Below are 17314 nucleotides of genomic sequence, written 5' to 3'. Positions count from 1 at the left end.
GTATTTAGTGTACTCCTCTAATTGTTGATGCTTTAGCCTTATTGCCTGCAACAAATTTAACAAAATTATAGTTATGTTCATTCGCGGATGGAGAGATAAGAAGATAGGACCTTCCTTTTGGAAAAAGAAAAGCTTGATAGTATCATTGATGGATCAGTATGGTTTTGATAGTCTGGTTGCAACTTCAGCATTCCAAACACGGTTGCTTACAATAACCCATGCTGCTCTTGCGGACAGTGATCAGTCAATCCTCAAATCGCGGTGTACGACGTGTACCTCATATCCGGTACACTAAATTCATACTACTACCCATGCAACGTAAAAGCTATAGTACGTAGATGATCAATGAAATAACAAACCTAGAGCAAACAGACATAGAAATCGACATAACATGTGGACATAGATATCGACATAATCCAAACATAGACCAAAGAGCACCACAGTTCACCCGACCGACATAGTTTTAAATTAAAATTACTAAAAACATAAATAAAGACAAAGAGGACCGAGCTTCTTCACCACTTTCCCGCCGGTCCTTTGCCCTTCCGGTCACTGGCGTGGTCGTTTGTGTAGGCGTTGACGGCAAGATGGGGGTCGCCTGAACCATCTTCGGAGCCGTCGGTGACGTCGGAGAAGGACGAGGACTCGATGTAGCCGGCCATCCTCCGAACAGTGGTTTTCTGCTGCCTCGCGAGCTTCATCGGTCTCGCATCAACCGCCTCGCGTGTCGATTGCTCGAGACCGAGCCAGAGTATCTTGGCGTTCTTCAGACGAAGCCGCGGCGTCTGTCTCCACCGTCATCGGTGAGCGGCGGTAGACATCCGCGAGGAACTGCTCCTGTTCATTGGGCACCGCCGATAGTCCGCGTCAGCTGTAGGAGGACTGTGCGACCGCATCCGCCGCCGCCACCCTCTCACTAGCCCGCTACGTCTCACGGTGGGCGGCGCACACCTCTTATTCGGGCATCCGCGTCTGCAGCGCAGGTGTGGCGGGCCCGAGCACCCACCGATACCCTAGAGGAGCAGCGTGCGAAGGGTTAGGAGGGCAGCAATACAATGGCACAGAGCGGGCCGAGCATGCAGAGATGTGCGTGGTGCGGGACGAGCATGTCTCGACATCCGCGCTGCGGCTTCGGGCGACAGGGGATGGAGTAAAGTCAGCAACTTTGCCGCCCTTGTCGGGTCGTGCGATGCGGAGGGCCAGTTCCTCCTGTGTCGCTCTGCCTCCCAAACGAAGGTGTCCCAGTCGTCCTCGTGGCTGGATCCATCGCCTCCGCCGCTGCCGGTGCTTGACATTGGGACGAGGATGGGGAGGGAAATGAGCGGGGAGTGGAGAGGAAGTAACGGAGTGATATCCTTTCCAGATTTAGGTTGGATATGAGGGATGCCAAACATCCCAAACGTATGGGGCCAGTATTAAGAGCCGGTCTGGATCAGTTTTTTTTATTACCGGTCAATGACCGAACCGTCCGTCTGGGGGTATAGATGGGTTTGGGGAGCTCGGCTGTAGATGCTATAAGGAAGCAAAAGAACTTGGTACACAAGTGTGCCATGGACAGGGATTCCTAGACACGACGGGACTGCTGTCTACTGGATGCTCGTATATAGGAAAGATGCTCCTGCCTTTGGTTTTCCATCACCTTTTCTTCCTCCTTGTTGTCATTTTGTCCCTTCTTTCAGGTGCAGTTTTATTCAAAGTTAACCATGATAACTAGGACTAGTATGATGAAAGGATAAATCAGAGATGCCAAAGCAAACTATTTCCACTGGGAATATATGGCTGAAAGAGGAGACGCAGATAACTAAAGGAATCATGCATATACAAGGTTGATCGCCCAGAAAAACAATTGTAGTGTTGCACTACATTGGAGCAACTTAATTTCCTTTGGACAAACAGCTAATTCTAAGTTGTTTAAGATTACTTTATTAAGTTGGTATCTCGAAAGAGGAACTTCAGTTTAGTCAAGACTACATATTTTTTTTTCCTATTGAAAATGGTTTTAACGAGGCGATGGGTCAAGTCAACACTAAAACTGAAAATATAGAAAAACACACACAGATAATTAGGAATGAAAAACAAGAGGAGTGACATTTAAAAACTCAATTAATCTGATGGAAAAGTAAAAAAATGAATAAAATTCACTAAATTTAAAACTAGTCTCCTACAAATCACACAACATCTTTTTTTTTGAGGGAAATCACACTGCATCTCTCTCACACGCAACTGCCCGAGTCCATCCTATGAAAGCTCTCTCAAGTTTTTGTTCGTGTTTTGTTTGTTCTCGCGAGTTAGGTGGGTGTGCGACATAACATGTGGCCTCTCAGACTCTAGCCTACTTGATACTTCCTCCGTCTCAATATAAATGACTCAACTTTATATTAATTTTAGTATAAAGCTATAGTAAAGTTGAGACACTTATTTTGGAAGGAAGGGAGTAGAAGCTAAAGGCATCGCCGGCACCACCATCCATTTCCATGTCCTTATCTGAATCATCACCTATTCAACTATTTTGTACCATATACTGCATGTTTTTCTTTCGAAAAGAGGGGAGCACCCTCCGTCTCTGCATCAAGGGATACTGCATGCATGCCTAGCACCTAGTCATCATAAGCATAGGTGATTTTGCCATATCTAGTCATGGTCCTGCCATTGTTTTATATTCTCTTTATTCCATAATGTAGTGCGTATAAATTTTAGAAGTCAAACTTTGCAAACTTTGACTAAGTTTGTAGTAAAAGTTATTTATATCTACAATATTAAATATATAAAATATAAAACTACTCCTTATGATGAATCTAATGATATGTGCTTGGCATCCTAGATGTAAATGTTTCTCCCCACAAACTTGGTCAAAGTTTGTGAGGTTTGATTTTTTGAAAAAAATCTATATGCACTATATTATGGAACGGAGGAAGTATTGAATGTACTCTGCTTGCTTGATGCTTGATCTCTTTGTTTCATATCAACTTAAATAAAAGAGAAATAAATTTACGCGTACATTGCTTTTTAAATGATTCTTGATGGTATCACCGATGGATCAGTATATTTTGATAGTCTGGTTGCAACTTGAGCAGTGCAAATATGATTTCGTACTGTTTACTGATGCTGATCTGCAACAAGGCAAAAGAACTCGGTGCACGAGTGTACCACGGACCAGGATTCCTAGACACGATTGGACTACCGGATGCTAAATGCTTTGGTTTCTTCCATCGCGTGTTCTTGCTTTCTCCTGGTTGTCCTCTCTTCTGATTCCACGTTCATTCCAGATTAATCATGTTAAATGATTGCGTGGTGGGGGAATCGGAGATGCGAAAGCAAACCATTTTCTCTGGGAATATTGGGAACTGGCCCGGCGGATAATTAAGTAGAACATAGACAGGGTTGATCGCCCAAAATAGCAACTGTGAAGTTGCACTTGGGTGGAACAACTTTGATTTGGAGAAACAGCTTTGCAGCAGGGGACGAAATCATAATTTTCCAAAGCTTTACTTTTCAAGCAGGTCATGTGGTAGACGATTTCTTTTACTTATTGCAGACGATCGCAGAATAAAGTTAGTCATGAGCTAGTCGCGTGTGGCCGTAGTTCCTCCGTCACTGCAGTGTGGTTGCGCTAGGGAATGAAATTTGTTGTAAATTTATCGAAGGCTGACAAGCCTCCTTGGGTAACGAAAATCTCCTTTCACCCCGCAAAAAAATAAAAAGCCGGTCATGTGGTTAATTAGGTTAAAATGATTAATTAGAATTAGAAAAGAAGAAGAAGAAGCAGAAGCGGTTGGGAAAAACAAAGGGCGCTCATAACTGGCGAATGTTTGCCTGAGAGGATGGCATTTGCGAACGTTTTAGATGATATTTTTGATTGTGCATGGATGGGAATGGCAGTTTCTTCAGAGCGACACGGCAGTTTCTTCAGAGAAGACATTTTTCGTGTTGTTGTTTGATCTTTCTTCACAACTAGGACTGTCATCAGTGTTCGCTTGCCACCCTCCTCCCGCCGAACGTCAGCTGGGTAACACTACCAAAAATAAAAAAGCTTTCTGAAGAAAGAAATTCTGCAGAACAAGCGATGGGTTGAGGGAGGGTACGCCACCCGCCCGTGCACGTCCGTCCGATCGATGATTAGGTTAGGAAAGAATGCTCTCCCAGAAAGACTTTCCGTTGGTGTTTTGTATGTTCTCTGAGTTAGGTACGTAGGCGTGAGAGTGAGTGCGACACAGCATGTGACCTCTACCTCTGCGTACCTCCACCTAGCTAGAGCTCGAGAGGCGTCGCCCTCGCCACCGCCCGTGCCCATGTCCTTATCCCAATCGTCGCTGACTCAGCTAACTTGTCCTCACCGCACCGCACTGCATGCACTCCTAGCTCCTAGCGCCTACTCACCACCATGATCATGATCGTCGTGCATGTACAGAACCAGCTGCTCGGCACAGCGTTCACTCGATCGACACCTCTTCTGCAATCTGTTCGTTCTTGCCATTCGTTCAGAGTTCATCAAGGTTGAGCAAGCGAAGAGAGAGATCGATCTTCAGGTAGCCAACAGCATGCAAGAACTCCTCCCACACACCAGATCCGTTCGTTTGCACATTCATATCGATCAGGATCGCTGGATCAGAGGAGCTAACTGGTTTTCCATTTGCTGTTTATTTGCACATTCTTTTGCCAGCAGTTTCCTTAACTTGCGTAGTGAGTAGTTTAGTTCTTAGCAGAGGCGTTCAGATTCAGACACAGTTGGAGAACAGATCAACAGAGACAAGATCAATCAAAGTTGAGGCGCTATATATTCACTAGAAGTGGAGGCATGAGGAGGGACTAAGGAACACATGACGGTTTTATTTTATTTAGCGCGCGCGCGAGCGCATGCGGCGGCTAGTGGTACTGATACGCTGGGTGGTGGTGATGATGATGATGATTGCTTGCTTCTCCTCCTCATCCTCGTGCTCGCCTCTGCCGGCCGGCCTCCTGGGCGCCGGCTCAGTTGCAGCTGCAGCAGGAGCAGCCGCACGCGGTGCCGCACTTGCAGGTGGTGCAGTCGCAGCCGCCGGTCTCCCCGCCGGCCATCTCGAACCCGCCGGAGCTCCTGCGCGCACGCACAACCAGGTCGATCGATCCGTCAGTCACTCCGTCAGAGATTCATATCCATGCTTTCAGTGAAACAAGAGCGGTTAGTTTGCTGGTGCATACGTACCCCTTGTGGGAGGCGGTGGGCATGACCATGGCGGCCGCGCCGGCGGTGGCCTCCACGTCGGGGAACATCTTGCACCTGCGTACGCACACATGCATGCAAACGAGCCAGTAATCAGTACCTACTCTGAAACGTTAGTTTAGTTCAGGCGTCGTTCTGTGTGTAGAGCAGCACGGCCAGCACGTACCCGCCGCAGCCGTTGCCGCACTTGCAGCCGGCGCCGCACCCGCAGTTGCCGCCGCAGCAAGACATCCTCCTTGGCTGTGGGTGGTGGCGAGGGAAGGAAGCTAAGGACTGAGAGGATGCTGTGAGGAGTGAGGAGGCTGGTGTGCTTGGTGAGGAGGAAGAAGGCGAGGAGGGGGCCTATAAATAGGCCGGGCGGGGGGCGGCAAAGGATGGAGGGGAGCGCGCGGTGCCCCACCGCGCCAACTTTAATCGGGAAGAGGAGTCATCGTCAACGTCGGCGTCGTAGCAGCAGTAGACGCCGGCGGTACGCAACTACGCATACGCCTTCCCTTTCTGCCTGCCCGCCTTCGATTCCATCGCTGTAGGTAAAAGAAAAGAAGAAAGATAAAAGTGTGAGAAAGATACGGTGAATGAATCACAAATCACAATGGGCACTCCACTCCACAGTAACATGCATGCATGATCATCATCCTACGGCGCCACTAGCAGGAGCAGCACGCACCGAGTAGTAGTAGCAGTATTTTCGGATCAGATGAAACTTTTTTCCGGAGTTTTTATTGACTTCTAATAAATGTCAAGGGATGCAAAACACAATGGCAATATGTCCAGTCTCTACATAATTAGAATGCGCACAACTAACACCAACACACACACAACGGACTGGCAAAAGCAAAATCATACGAGACCGAAGCTATGTGCCTAGGTGAAGGGGACACAAAATGACCATCAGCACCGATCATCTCTTAACACTGGATCAAGATGAAACCGGAGATAGATAACTGACTCACGGATTGGGCAGAGTTGCAGTGCTTAAACATTGGAGAGAAGGCTCGCCCGCTCACTCATTGAAGCGCCAATAATGCACTCACGCCCAAAGATTTGACAAGTGGATGGATGGATGTTGCAGTGCAGGTAGATGATGCATCATGTCACCGTCGAATCGGAGCGCCATTGTGGGTAAAGAAAAGCTTGGACGGGTGAAGGGGAGGCGGAGGGAGGACGGCTCGTCACGGGCGAAAACACTGTCCAATGTCCATCGACGTCGAGTTGCTTGCGGCAAGGAAACTGTACTGCTGGTGCGCATCAATTATTGCGTCCCGGTGGAGCATCACGCAACTGCTACTCCGTGGTGGAGTGGAGTGGAGTGGATATTTGGAACAGTGAGGCGATTCGCCACCGCCACCCACCAACGCGTACTGTGCAGTTGATCTCACCCCTTGCTTGGCCTGACCCAGCAGCACACGTTCATAATTATTGGTGCCGTTCCTGTTTATTACTCCCTCCGTTCCTAAATACTTGTCTTTTTAAGCATTTCAACAAATGACTACATACGGAGCAAAATGAGTGAATCTACACTCTAAAATATGTCTACATACATCCGTATATAGTAGTTATTTGAAATGTCTAGAAAAACAAATATTTAGGAACGGAGGAAGTATATACTTATGTCCCATCTCCTATGCAGCGGTGAAGAGAGCTGAAGCGGAGCGTGTTTAGGCTGAAGAATAGAGTCCAACGGAACAGAGGAGGCAGAAACTGAACCCCGGAGAGGCGGAGACGTTCGGCACGCGCATAGGAAGTCAGCCGTCCGATGTGCGAGCAACGGTCTGGATAACTTCCTGATGAGGTTTATAGGGCTGGCTGGGGAAAGGAGTTGGGCATCTCAAGATCACACCACGAACTGAACCTGGAGCACCCTGTCGAACTGTGCCCTCCTCCTTCGATCTTGTATCCAAATCCACTATACACACTTCCCCACAAGAATATCCACCATATTAAGTAAATGTTTTATATTAAGTTACAGAGGGAGTATTTGAAAGCCAATGTCCCGTACTATGAGAGAGGCAAATTATAGAAGTGGATATCAGTGTCAAAACCGGCAGATCTCGAGTAGGGGCCCTCGAATTGTGTGTCTAAGGTCGATGGTAACAGAAGACAAGGGACACGATGTTTACCCAGGTTCGCCGGTTTTGACACCGACATTGGTGCTTTCATTGAGAGTTCCACTGTCCCGTCGCCAAAAGGTTTGATGGCCCCTTCGATCGTCAATAATGACGCTGTCCAGGGAAGAATTTTCCTCCCCGGACAGATCTTCGTGTTCGGCGGTTTCACACTGCAATCCAACTCGTTTGGCCATCTTAAACAGATCGAAAGCTACGCCCCTGGCCATCAGGTCAGATTTGGGAGCTTGAACTACGTTGCGGACATTCGTGGAGACTTGATCTTCGCCAGATTCGAGACCGCGGTAGCTGCTCCCGGTCACCCCGATGATCATGACCTAAATCTGTCATCAGGCCGCATCCAGGAGATTGCTCCTGTAACCGCTCTGGTCCTAGATGCGCCATCCAAGGACGGGAGGATCAACCTCACCACGGAGGCCACAGATTCCACGGCGTTGGAGCCGCACATAGACTTAACCTCTCACGACGTCTTTGTCACCGAAACTCCGGACTCGTCTCCGGCCGTAAGTTCCAAACCACGTGAGCCCGCGGACGCCGAACTTGATCGTTTATCGATATTCGAGTTCAGCGCCGCAGACATCTTCCAACACTCACCCCGGGGCTTTGTGCTAAACTCATTAAAGAACCTGTCCTTGGCGGAGGACTCACAGCCGAACTATATCCGGCTCGAACCAGGGGCTGACAGTGGAGAATTTTGCTTCCCACCCACCACCCACCTCATAGCCACGGTCGAGGATTCGACCGATACAGTTGATTACGACTCCGAGAACATTGACGGTATGGACGACGATGCCGAAGATAACGAAGACCCCGTTGATACAGCTAATGAATAAGACTAACGGGAAGATGGGCAGGTTAGCCCTGGTAAACAGGCCACGCACGAAGATTCGGAGGACGACAATTACCTTCCGCTCTCTGAGGATGAGGTGAGCCTCGGCACCGAGGATTTCATCGTGCCTGAGAAACCTCATGAACAGGAGCGCTTCAAGCGCCAACTAATAGCCACTGCAAGGAGTCTGAAAAGAAGTAGCAACAGCTTCAAGCTAACCAAGATCTGCTCAATGATAGATGGACCGAAGTCCTAGCCGCCGAAGAATACGACCTTAGTGGCCCAGCCAAAAGCTACCCGAAGAGTAGATTGCTACTCGAGGGCGACGACAAGGCGCTCGAGCCCGTGCCATTATCGCACAAGGCATCAGGTCGACCACAACTTGGCCCGGGTAAAGCGGCAACTCAAGCCGAACACCAGACCGCCCCACCTCGCTATAAAGGCAAGAACAAAACAGTTCGGGGTTGTGCATACGGCCGTCAACAGGACTTGGGTAGCAGAGCAGGACACTCAAGAGCGACCTACAGATCGTGAGGACATACCTCGACACGCGACGACGGCCACCTATTCGGACGTGACAAACCTAGCCATGCCCGGGCCGAAAACCGCAAACGGACTCCATCGGAGGTACGTCGCCGTGTGGCCCAACATAGAGACGCCGCACACCCTCTTTGCTTCACAGACGAAGTAATGGAGCATGAATTCCCAGACGGGTTCAAACCTATGAATATCGAATCATACGATGGAACAACAGATCCCACGGTATGGATCGAGGACTTCCTCCTCCATATCCACATGGCCTGTGGGGACGACCTTCATGCCATCAAATACCTATCAGTAAAACTCAAAGGACCAGCTCGGTACTGGTTAAACAGTCTGCCGGAAAATTCTATTGGCAGCTGGGAAGATTTGGAGGACGCCTTTCGCGATAACTTCCAAGGAACATATGTCTAGCCACCGGACGTCGATGACTTAAGTCACATTGTCCAGCAGCCCAGAGAATCAGCCAGGAAGCTCTGGACTAGGTTCTTAGTTAAAAGAACCAAATCATCGACTGTCCGGACGCAGAAGCCCTTGCGGCCTTTAAACACAACGTCCGGGATGAATGGCTTGCACGCCACCTCAGTCAAGAAGGACCTAGATCCATGACAGCCCTTACCGCTCTAATGACCTGCTTTTGCGCGGGAGAAGACAGCTGGGTCGCTCGTAGAAGCAATAGCGCCAGCGATTCGGGCACTTCCGAAATCCGAGACGGCAATGGCAAGCCACGATAAAGCAAACACTACAGTCGCAATGATAATGAAAGATCACGTGACACAACGGTCAACGCCAGATTTAGCAATCCCAAGCCCGGTCAACGAAAAAAGCCATTCAAGGTGAATAGAGACGGGCCATCCAACCTAGACAGGATACTGGACCGACCCTACCAGATTCACGACCACCCCAATAAACCAACTAATCATACCAACAGAAACTATTGGGTCCTCAAGCAGGCCGGCAAGCTCAACGCCGAACACAAGGGAAGGGGGCCGCCAGGCAATAGGGACGACGGAGTGGTTCACCAGCCAAATGCCGGGGCCAGAAGCAATTTCCCCCCGAAGATTGATCAAATCCGGAGCAGAAATAGCAGTTCGGCTTCCGTTGCCCATCTCATATACCCGTTAAAACTATACCGCGCATACATAACTACGCACTTAAGATACCATGGGCATTGGCGGAAGCATAATACGGACAAGTCTGCAAGCACTCCGGTAACATTTTTATTTACTTTTCTTTTTCTTTCTTCATTATCTCTTAAAAACGGGTGGCACAAAGGAGAAATATCTAAGACCGACTCCATCGGAGTTCGGATCCATACTCACCTACGGGGCTACTTCCTTCAAGGATTCCCCTCGCCGAGGACAGGCGGCGCAGATGTGTGACAGGAGGTCCAAAATAACTTTTTGTAGACCGCACTCTTTTTCGAGCCTGTAACATGCCTTTTTCCTTTACCTTCGACCCGGGTCATATCAAATAGCCGGGTCGTGGCCTTTATATATATCAAGTAATCATTGGCATATCGCTCAGGTCCCAAGTCGCATTATCCGAATTAATCATCTGTGTCTTTCCACAAATGAATACACCTCCTATGATTGTTTCACAGATATACCCTGGCTTAAACTTGCCAGGGGCTCGGTACGGGAGCAAATGAGTTGCCAACAAAGTCTGAACAACTTTTACAACGTACTTCGGCGTCGCGAGTTTGGCCTTATATGCATCAACTCCGAATCATGTCTTGGGTTAATAGTTGGGTTGCTCGGCTCCTGTGCTTACTATCCCACATTCCACTCTATCGGCTAGGGTAGTAAAGGGAGAACTATTGCGATTGAGCTTCCGGTTCACCTGGCTCAGCACCTCAGTAGAGAAAGTCGAAACCTGATTGTCATGATGCGGCGAGAGCTGGTCAACTACTCGATGACTTATCGGAATCTCTAGCGATTCCTCCATGTCACACGAAGGACCTCTGTTCGGTCAAATATGTACACGTATCGTATGAATAAGCCGCATACATACCAGGGGCTATGTCGTAGACCCACCATAATACTCCTATGGCTAAGTGAAAATATTAACGCCCTATAGTCTGGTTGCCTGGTTCGCCGCATTGACACCTCCTTCACGGACCAAGACGTTGGGTCAAGAGTGATCAAATACTTTTCCGAACACCCCTGTACTTCGTACGAGGGGGCTGAAGCCGACGACTGGAAAACTTTCAGATTATATTAAAACGGCCGCACAAGAGGAACACAAACTTTCGAGCAATATATAAAAACAGATTAACTATAAAATTGTCTTGTACAATTCTCATACACCTCACTCGAACATTATGTCTTTCGAGTATTGACCCTCTATCAAGCGGGCGACCACTAGGACGTCTTCAAAATAATGCTCCGGTTCGTGGCGGTCCTTGCCCTTGGGTGAACTCTTCATCACAACATTGATGGCCTTCATCTTCCTCCAGAATGTCTTGACTCGGGCAAAGGCCATTCGTGCACCCTCGATGCACAACGACCGCTTCACAGCGTCGATACGTGGCACCGCGTCAACAAGCCGCTGCACCAAGCCGAAGTAACTATTCGGAACAGGCTCACTTGGCCATAACCGGATTATGACGTTCTTCATGGCAGCGACGCGCCGAATTGTGACCAGAAAAGCTTCTCCGTTTCATACCCCTCTCGCACCTGGTAAAATTGCGCCGCATCGGAAGAACTCTTCGGCAAGTCTAAAAACTCGTCCGGAGAACTCCACAATTTGTTAAGCTGAGCATAGTTTGGATCGCCGAACTTAGTCTGTAGCAAAAATGGCTTACCAGCCGCAATCTCCCCAGCTTGTCAAATCTCCTCACAGGCGGCTCTAGATTCAGACCGCGCTTCTCGCGCGTCTCGTAAGGCCTTGTCAATTTCAGTCGTTTTGGCTTCATTCTCCTTCTCAAGGAGTTCACAGCGGCTAGCAACATTTTTTAGCTCGAGCGCCATCATGGATATCTTCTCCTTGTCTTGACGCCGAGCAGCTCGTTCGGCTTTTAATTCAGCCGATGCCTTTTCGGCAGCCGCATTACTACATCGGGCCTGCTCCTTGGCCCGGGCCAACTCCGCCCGAAGAATTTCAACGGCGGCAGCACCATCTGCAGCTATGCATATTACAGTATATAACTTTCAGCATCATGCTTATATCATAAAAATGTATGTGAAGGGACTGCCTTGAATACATACCTTGCGATTCGTCAAGACGCATATTGATTAACGAAACGTCATCCTCGACCACATCAATCTTCGTTGCAGCTCGGCAATATCCGTAGTCTGGGAAGTAGTCAGGGGGAAGCAGCCTCTGTTCAAGTTAATCAGATTAGTCCTTGAATATTTCTTCTTGATTCTCCGTCCGCCTCCCATGGGAAGCCAACCCGAGTCTCAAGGGCTACTATCTATACATAGGTGTATTTTGCGAATAAAATACAATTGCACATATTACAGTACAAACCTCGAAGCCTCTTAGTAGGCTCACAAAGGCCTCATTCAATCCGCTCTTCACGGACAGGACCTTTTCAACCACCATGCCCATCAGGGTACGATGTTCCTCTGAAACGGATGCCTGCCGCAGCATGTTCGTCAAGATATCCGGTGCCTCTGGGTCTGCGGAGACTGCCGTAGGAGTATGGCCTGTTGGGTTTCGTAGTAATTTCAAAAAAATTCCTACGCGCACACAGGATCATGTGATGCATAGCAACGAGAGGAGAGTGTTGTCTACGTACCCAACGCAGACCGAATGCGGAAGCGATGACACGACGTTGAGGAAGTAGTCGTACGTCTTCACGATCCAACCGATCAAGCACCGAAACTACGGCACCTCCGAGTTCGAGCACACGTTCAGCTCGATGACGATCCCCGGACTCCGATCCAGCAAAGTGTCGGGGAAGAGTTTCGTCAGCACGACGGCGTGGTGACGATCTTGATGAACTACAGCAGCAAGGCTTCGCCTAAACTCCGCTACAGTATTATCGAGGAATATGGTGGCAGGGGGCACCGCACACGGCTAAGGAATCGATCACGTGGATCAACTTGTGTCAACTTGTGTGTTTAGAGGTGCCCCTGCCTCCGTATATAAAGGAGGAGAGGAGGGGAGGCTGGCCGGCCAAGGGGGGGAGGCGCAGGAGAGTCCTACTCCCTCTGGGAGTAGGATTCCCCCTCCAATCCTAGTCCAACTAGGATTCCTCGGAGGGGAAAAGAGGAGGAGGGGGCCGGCCACCTCTCCTAGTCCTAATAGGACTAGGGGAAGGGGGTGGCGCGCAGCCCATCTAGGGCAGCCCCTTCTCTTTTCCACTAAGGCCCACTATGGCCCAAATAGCTCCCGGGGGGTTCCGGTAACCCTCTCGGTATTCCGGTAAAATCCCGATTTCACCCGGAACACTTCCGATATCCAAATATAGGCTTCCAATATATCAATATTTACGTCTCGACCATTTCGAGACTCCTCGTCATGTCCGTGATCACATCCGGGACTCCGAACAACCTTCGGTACATCAAAATGCATAAACTCATAATATAACTGTCATCGTAACCTTAAGCGTGCGGACCCTACGGGTTCGAGAACAATGTAGACATGACCGAGACACGTCTACGGTCAATAACCAATAGCGGGACCTGGATGCCCATATTGGCTCCTACATATTCTACGAAGATCTTTATCGGTCAGACCGCATAACAACATACGTTGTTCCCTTTGTCATCGGTATGTTACTTGCCCGAGATTCGATCGTCGGTATCCAATACCTAGTTCAATCTCGTTACCGGCAAGTCTCTTTACTCGTTCCGTAATACATCATCTCACAACTAACATATTAGTTGTAATGCTTGCAAGGCTTATGTGATGTGTATTACCGAGAGGGCCCAGAGATACCTCTCCGACAATCGGAGTGACAAATCCTAATCTCGAAATACGCCAACCCAACATCGACCATTGGAGACACCTGTAGTACTCCTTTACACCCAGTAACGTTGTGACGTTTGGTAGTACCCAAAGTGTTCCTCCGGTAAACGGGAGTTGCATAATCTCATAGTCATAGGAACATGTATAAGTCATGAAGAAAGCAATAGCAACATACTAAACGATCGGGTGCTAAGCTAATGGAATGGGTCATGTCAATCAGATCATTCTACTAATGATGTGACCTCGTTAATCAAATAACAACTCATTGTTCATGGTTAGGAAACATAACCATCTTTGATTAACGAGCTAGTCAAGTAGAGGCATACTAGTGACACTCTGTTTGTCTATGTATTCACACATGTATTATGTTTCCGGTAAATACAATTCTAGCATGAATAATAAACATTTATCATGATTATAAGGAAATAAATAATAACTTTATTATTGCCTCTAGGGCATATTTCCTTCAGTCTCCTACTTGCACTAGAGTCAATAATCTAGTTCACATCGCCATGTGATTTAACAGCAATAGTTCACATCACCATGTGATTAACACCCATAGGGTTTTACTAGATTCAGTCATCTAGTTCACATCGCTATGTGATTAACACCCAAGGAGTACTAAGGTGCGATCATGTTTTGCTTGTGAGAGAATCTTAGTCAACGGGTCTGTCACATTCAGATCCGTAAGTATTTTGCAAATATTTATGTCAACAATGCTCTGCACGAAGCTACTCTAGCTAATTGCTCCCACTTTCAATATGTATCCAGGTTGAGACTTAGTGTCATCTGGATCAGTGTAAAAGTTTGCACTGATGTAACTTTTACAACAAACTCTTTTATCACCTCCATAATCGAGAAACATCTCCTTAGTCCTTACTAAGGATATTCTTGACCAATGTCCAGTGATCTACTCCTAGATCACTATTGTACTCTCTTGCCAAATTCAGAGCAAGGTATACAATAGGTCTGGTACATAGCATAGCATACTTTACAGAACCTATGACTGAGGCACAGGGAATGACTTTTCATTCTCTTTCTATTTTCTGCTGTGGTCGGGATTTGAGTCTTACTCAATTTCATACCTTTGCAACACAGGCAAGAACTCTTTCTTTGACTGTTCCATTTTGAACTATTTCAAAATCTTGCCAAGGTATGTACTCATTGAAAATCTTATCAAGCGTCTTGATCTATCTCAATAGATCTTGATGCTCAATATGTAAGTAGCTTTTACTGAGGTCTTTTCCTTTTAAAGAACTCCTTTAAAACACTCCTTTATGCTTTGCAGAAAAATTCTACATCATTTCTGATCAACAATATGTCACTCACATATACTAATCAGAAAGGCTGTAGTGCTCCCACTCACTTTATTGTAAATACAGGCTTCATCGTAAGTCCATATAAAACTATATGCTTTGATCAACTTATCAAAGCGTATATTCCAACTCCGAGATGCTTGTACCAGTCCATAGATGGATCACTGGAACTTTGCACATTTTGTTAGCACCTTTAGGATTGACAAAACCTTCCGGTTGCATCATATACAACTCTTCTTCCAGAAATCCATTCAGGAATGCAGTTTTGACATCCATCTGCCAAATTTCATAATCATAAAATGCGGCAATTGCTAACATGATTTGGACGGACTTAAGCATCAATACGAGTGAGAAAATCTCATTGTATTCAACATCTTGAACTTTGTCAAAAACCTTTTTCGACAAGTCTAGCTTTGTAGATAGTAACACTACTATCAGTATCCGTCTTCCTCTTGAAGATCCATTCATTTAAGATAGCTTGCTGATCATCGAGCAAGTCAATCAAAGTCCATACTTTGTTCTCATACATGGATCATATCTCAGATTTTATGGCTTCAAGCCACTTTGCAGAATCTGGGCTCACCATCGCTTCTTCATAGTTCGTAGGTTCATCATGGTCTAGTAACATGACTTCCAGAACATGATTACCGTACCACTCTGGTGCGGATCTTACTCTGGAAGACCTACGAGGTTTGGTAGTAACTTGATCTGAAGTTTCATGATCATTATCATTGGCTTCCTCACTAACTGGTGTAGGTGTCACTGAAACAGTTTTCTGTGATGAACTACTTTCCAGTAAGGGAGCAGGTACAGTTACCTCGTCAAGTTCTACTTTCCTCCCACTCACTTCTTTCGAGAGAAACTCCTTCTCTAGAAATGATCCATTCTTAGCAACGAATGTTTTGCCTTCGGATCTGTGATAGAAGGTGTACCCAACAGTTTCCTTTGGGTATCCTACGAAGACACATTTCTCCGATTTGGGTTCGAGCTTATCAGGTTGAAGCTTTTTCACATAAGCATCGCAGCCCCAAACTTTAAGAAACGACAACTTTGGTTTCTTGCCAAACCACAGTTCATAAGGTGTCGTCTCAACGGATTTAGATGGTGCCCTATTTTAAAACGTGAATGCAGCTGTCTCTAATGCATAACCCCAAAACGATAGTGGTAAAGAGATATCATAGATCGCACCATATCAAATAAAGTGTGGTTACGACGTTCGGACACACCATAACGATGTGGTGTTCCAGGTGGCGTGGGCTGTGAAACTATTCCACATTGTTTTAATTGAAAACCAAACTCGTAACTCAAATATTTGTCTCCGCGATCAGATCGCAGAAACTTTATTTTCTTGTTACGATGATTTTTCCACTTCACTCTGAAATTCTTTGAACCTTTCAACTATTTCAGATTTATGTTTCATCAAGTAGATATACCCATATCTGCTCAAATCATCTTGTGAAGGTCAGAAAACAACGATGCTTGCCACGAGCATCAGCACTCATTGGATCGCATACATCGGTATGTATTATTTCCAATAAGTCAGTAGCTCGTTCCATTGTTCCGGAGAACGGAGTTTTAGTCATCTTGCCCAAAAGGCACAGTTTGCAAGCATCAAGTGATTCATAATCAAGTGATTCCAAAATTCCATCAGTATGGAGTTTCTTCATGCGATTTACACCAATATGACCTAAACGGCAGTGCTACAAACAAGTTGCACTTATCATTATTAACTTTGCATCTTTTGGTTTCAATATTATGATTATGTGTATCACTACGATCGAGATCCAACAAACTATTTTCATTGGGTGTGTAACCATATAAGGTTCTATTCATGTAAACAGAACAACAATTTATTCTCTTACTTAAATGAATAATCGTATTACAATAAACATGATCAAATCATATTCATGCTCAACGCAAACACCAAATAACACTTATTTAGGTTCAACACTAATCCCGAAAGTATAGGGAGTGTGTGACGATGATCATATCAATCTTGGAACCACTTCCAACACACATCGTCACTTCACCCTTAACTAGTCTCTGTTTATTCTGCAACTCCCGTTTCGAGTTACTAATCTTAGCAACTGAACTAGTATCAAATACTGAGGGTTTGCGATAAACACTAGTAAAGTACACATCAATAACATGTATATCAAATATACTTATGTTCACTTTGCCATCCTTCTTATCCGCCAATCACTTGGGGTAGATCCGCTTCCAGTGACCAGTCCCTTTGCAGTAGAAACACTTAGTCTTAGGCTTAGGATCAGACTTGGGCTTCTTCACTTGAGCAGCAACTTGCTTGCTGTTCTTCTTGAAGTTCCCCTTCTTCCTTCTGCCCCTTTTCTTGAAACTAGTGGTCTTGTCTACCATCAACACT

The 17314-nt window shown here is 46.7% G+C and overlaps 1 protein-coding gene across 1 annotated transcript; it reads right to left on the bottom strand.

The window, feature by feature from the left end:
* Positions 1–4745: 4745 nt before the first annotated feature.
* On the bottom strand, positions 4746–5534 carry LOC119359687 (metallothionein-like protein 2C). Its single transcript, XM_037625795.1, has 3 exons — positions 5367–5534; positions 5183–5257; positions 4746–5074 (listed from the first exon to the last, which is right to left on the bottom strand). The coding sequence occupies exons 1-3, from the start codon at positions 5429–5431 to the stop codon at positions 4969–4971; spliced, it is 246 nt and encodes an 81-aa protein (XP_037481692.1). The 5' UTR covers positions 5432–5534; the 3' UTR covers positions 4746–4968.
* Between the last annotated feature and the right edge of the window lie 11780 nt (positions 5535–17314).

This window comes from Triticum dicoccoides, chromosome 1A (genome assembly GCF_002162155.2).
Source record: "Triticum dicoccoides isolate Atlit2015 ecotype Zavitan chromosome 1A, WEW_v2.0, whole genome shotgun sequence".
Classification (NCBI taxonomy): domain Eukaryota; kingdom Viridiplantae; phylum Streptophyta; class Magnoliopsida; order Poales; family Poaceae; genus Triticum; species Triticum dicoccoides.
Note: the sequence above shows the minus strand (reverse complement) of the source record. Positions and strands in the feature narration are given on the sequence as shown.

Bases quoted from the DNA above. Each gene is read 5' to 3' on its own strand.
- LOC119359687 (XM_037625795.1), bottom strand. From the start codon at position 5,431: ATGTCTTGCTGCGGCGGCAACTGCGGGTGCGGCGCCGGCTGCAAGTGC. The intron at 5,258-5,366 runs GTACGTGCTGGC...GTGCGTACGCAG, and splicing joins TGCGGCAACGGCTGCGGCGG to GTGCAAGATGTTCCCCGACG. The intron at 5,075-5,182 runs GTACGTATGCAC...GCGTGCGCGCAG, and splicing joins CCCACCGCCTCCCACAAGGG to GAGCTCCGGCGGGTTCGAGA.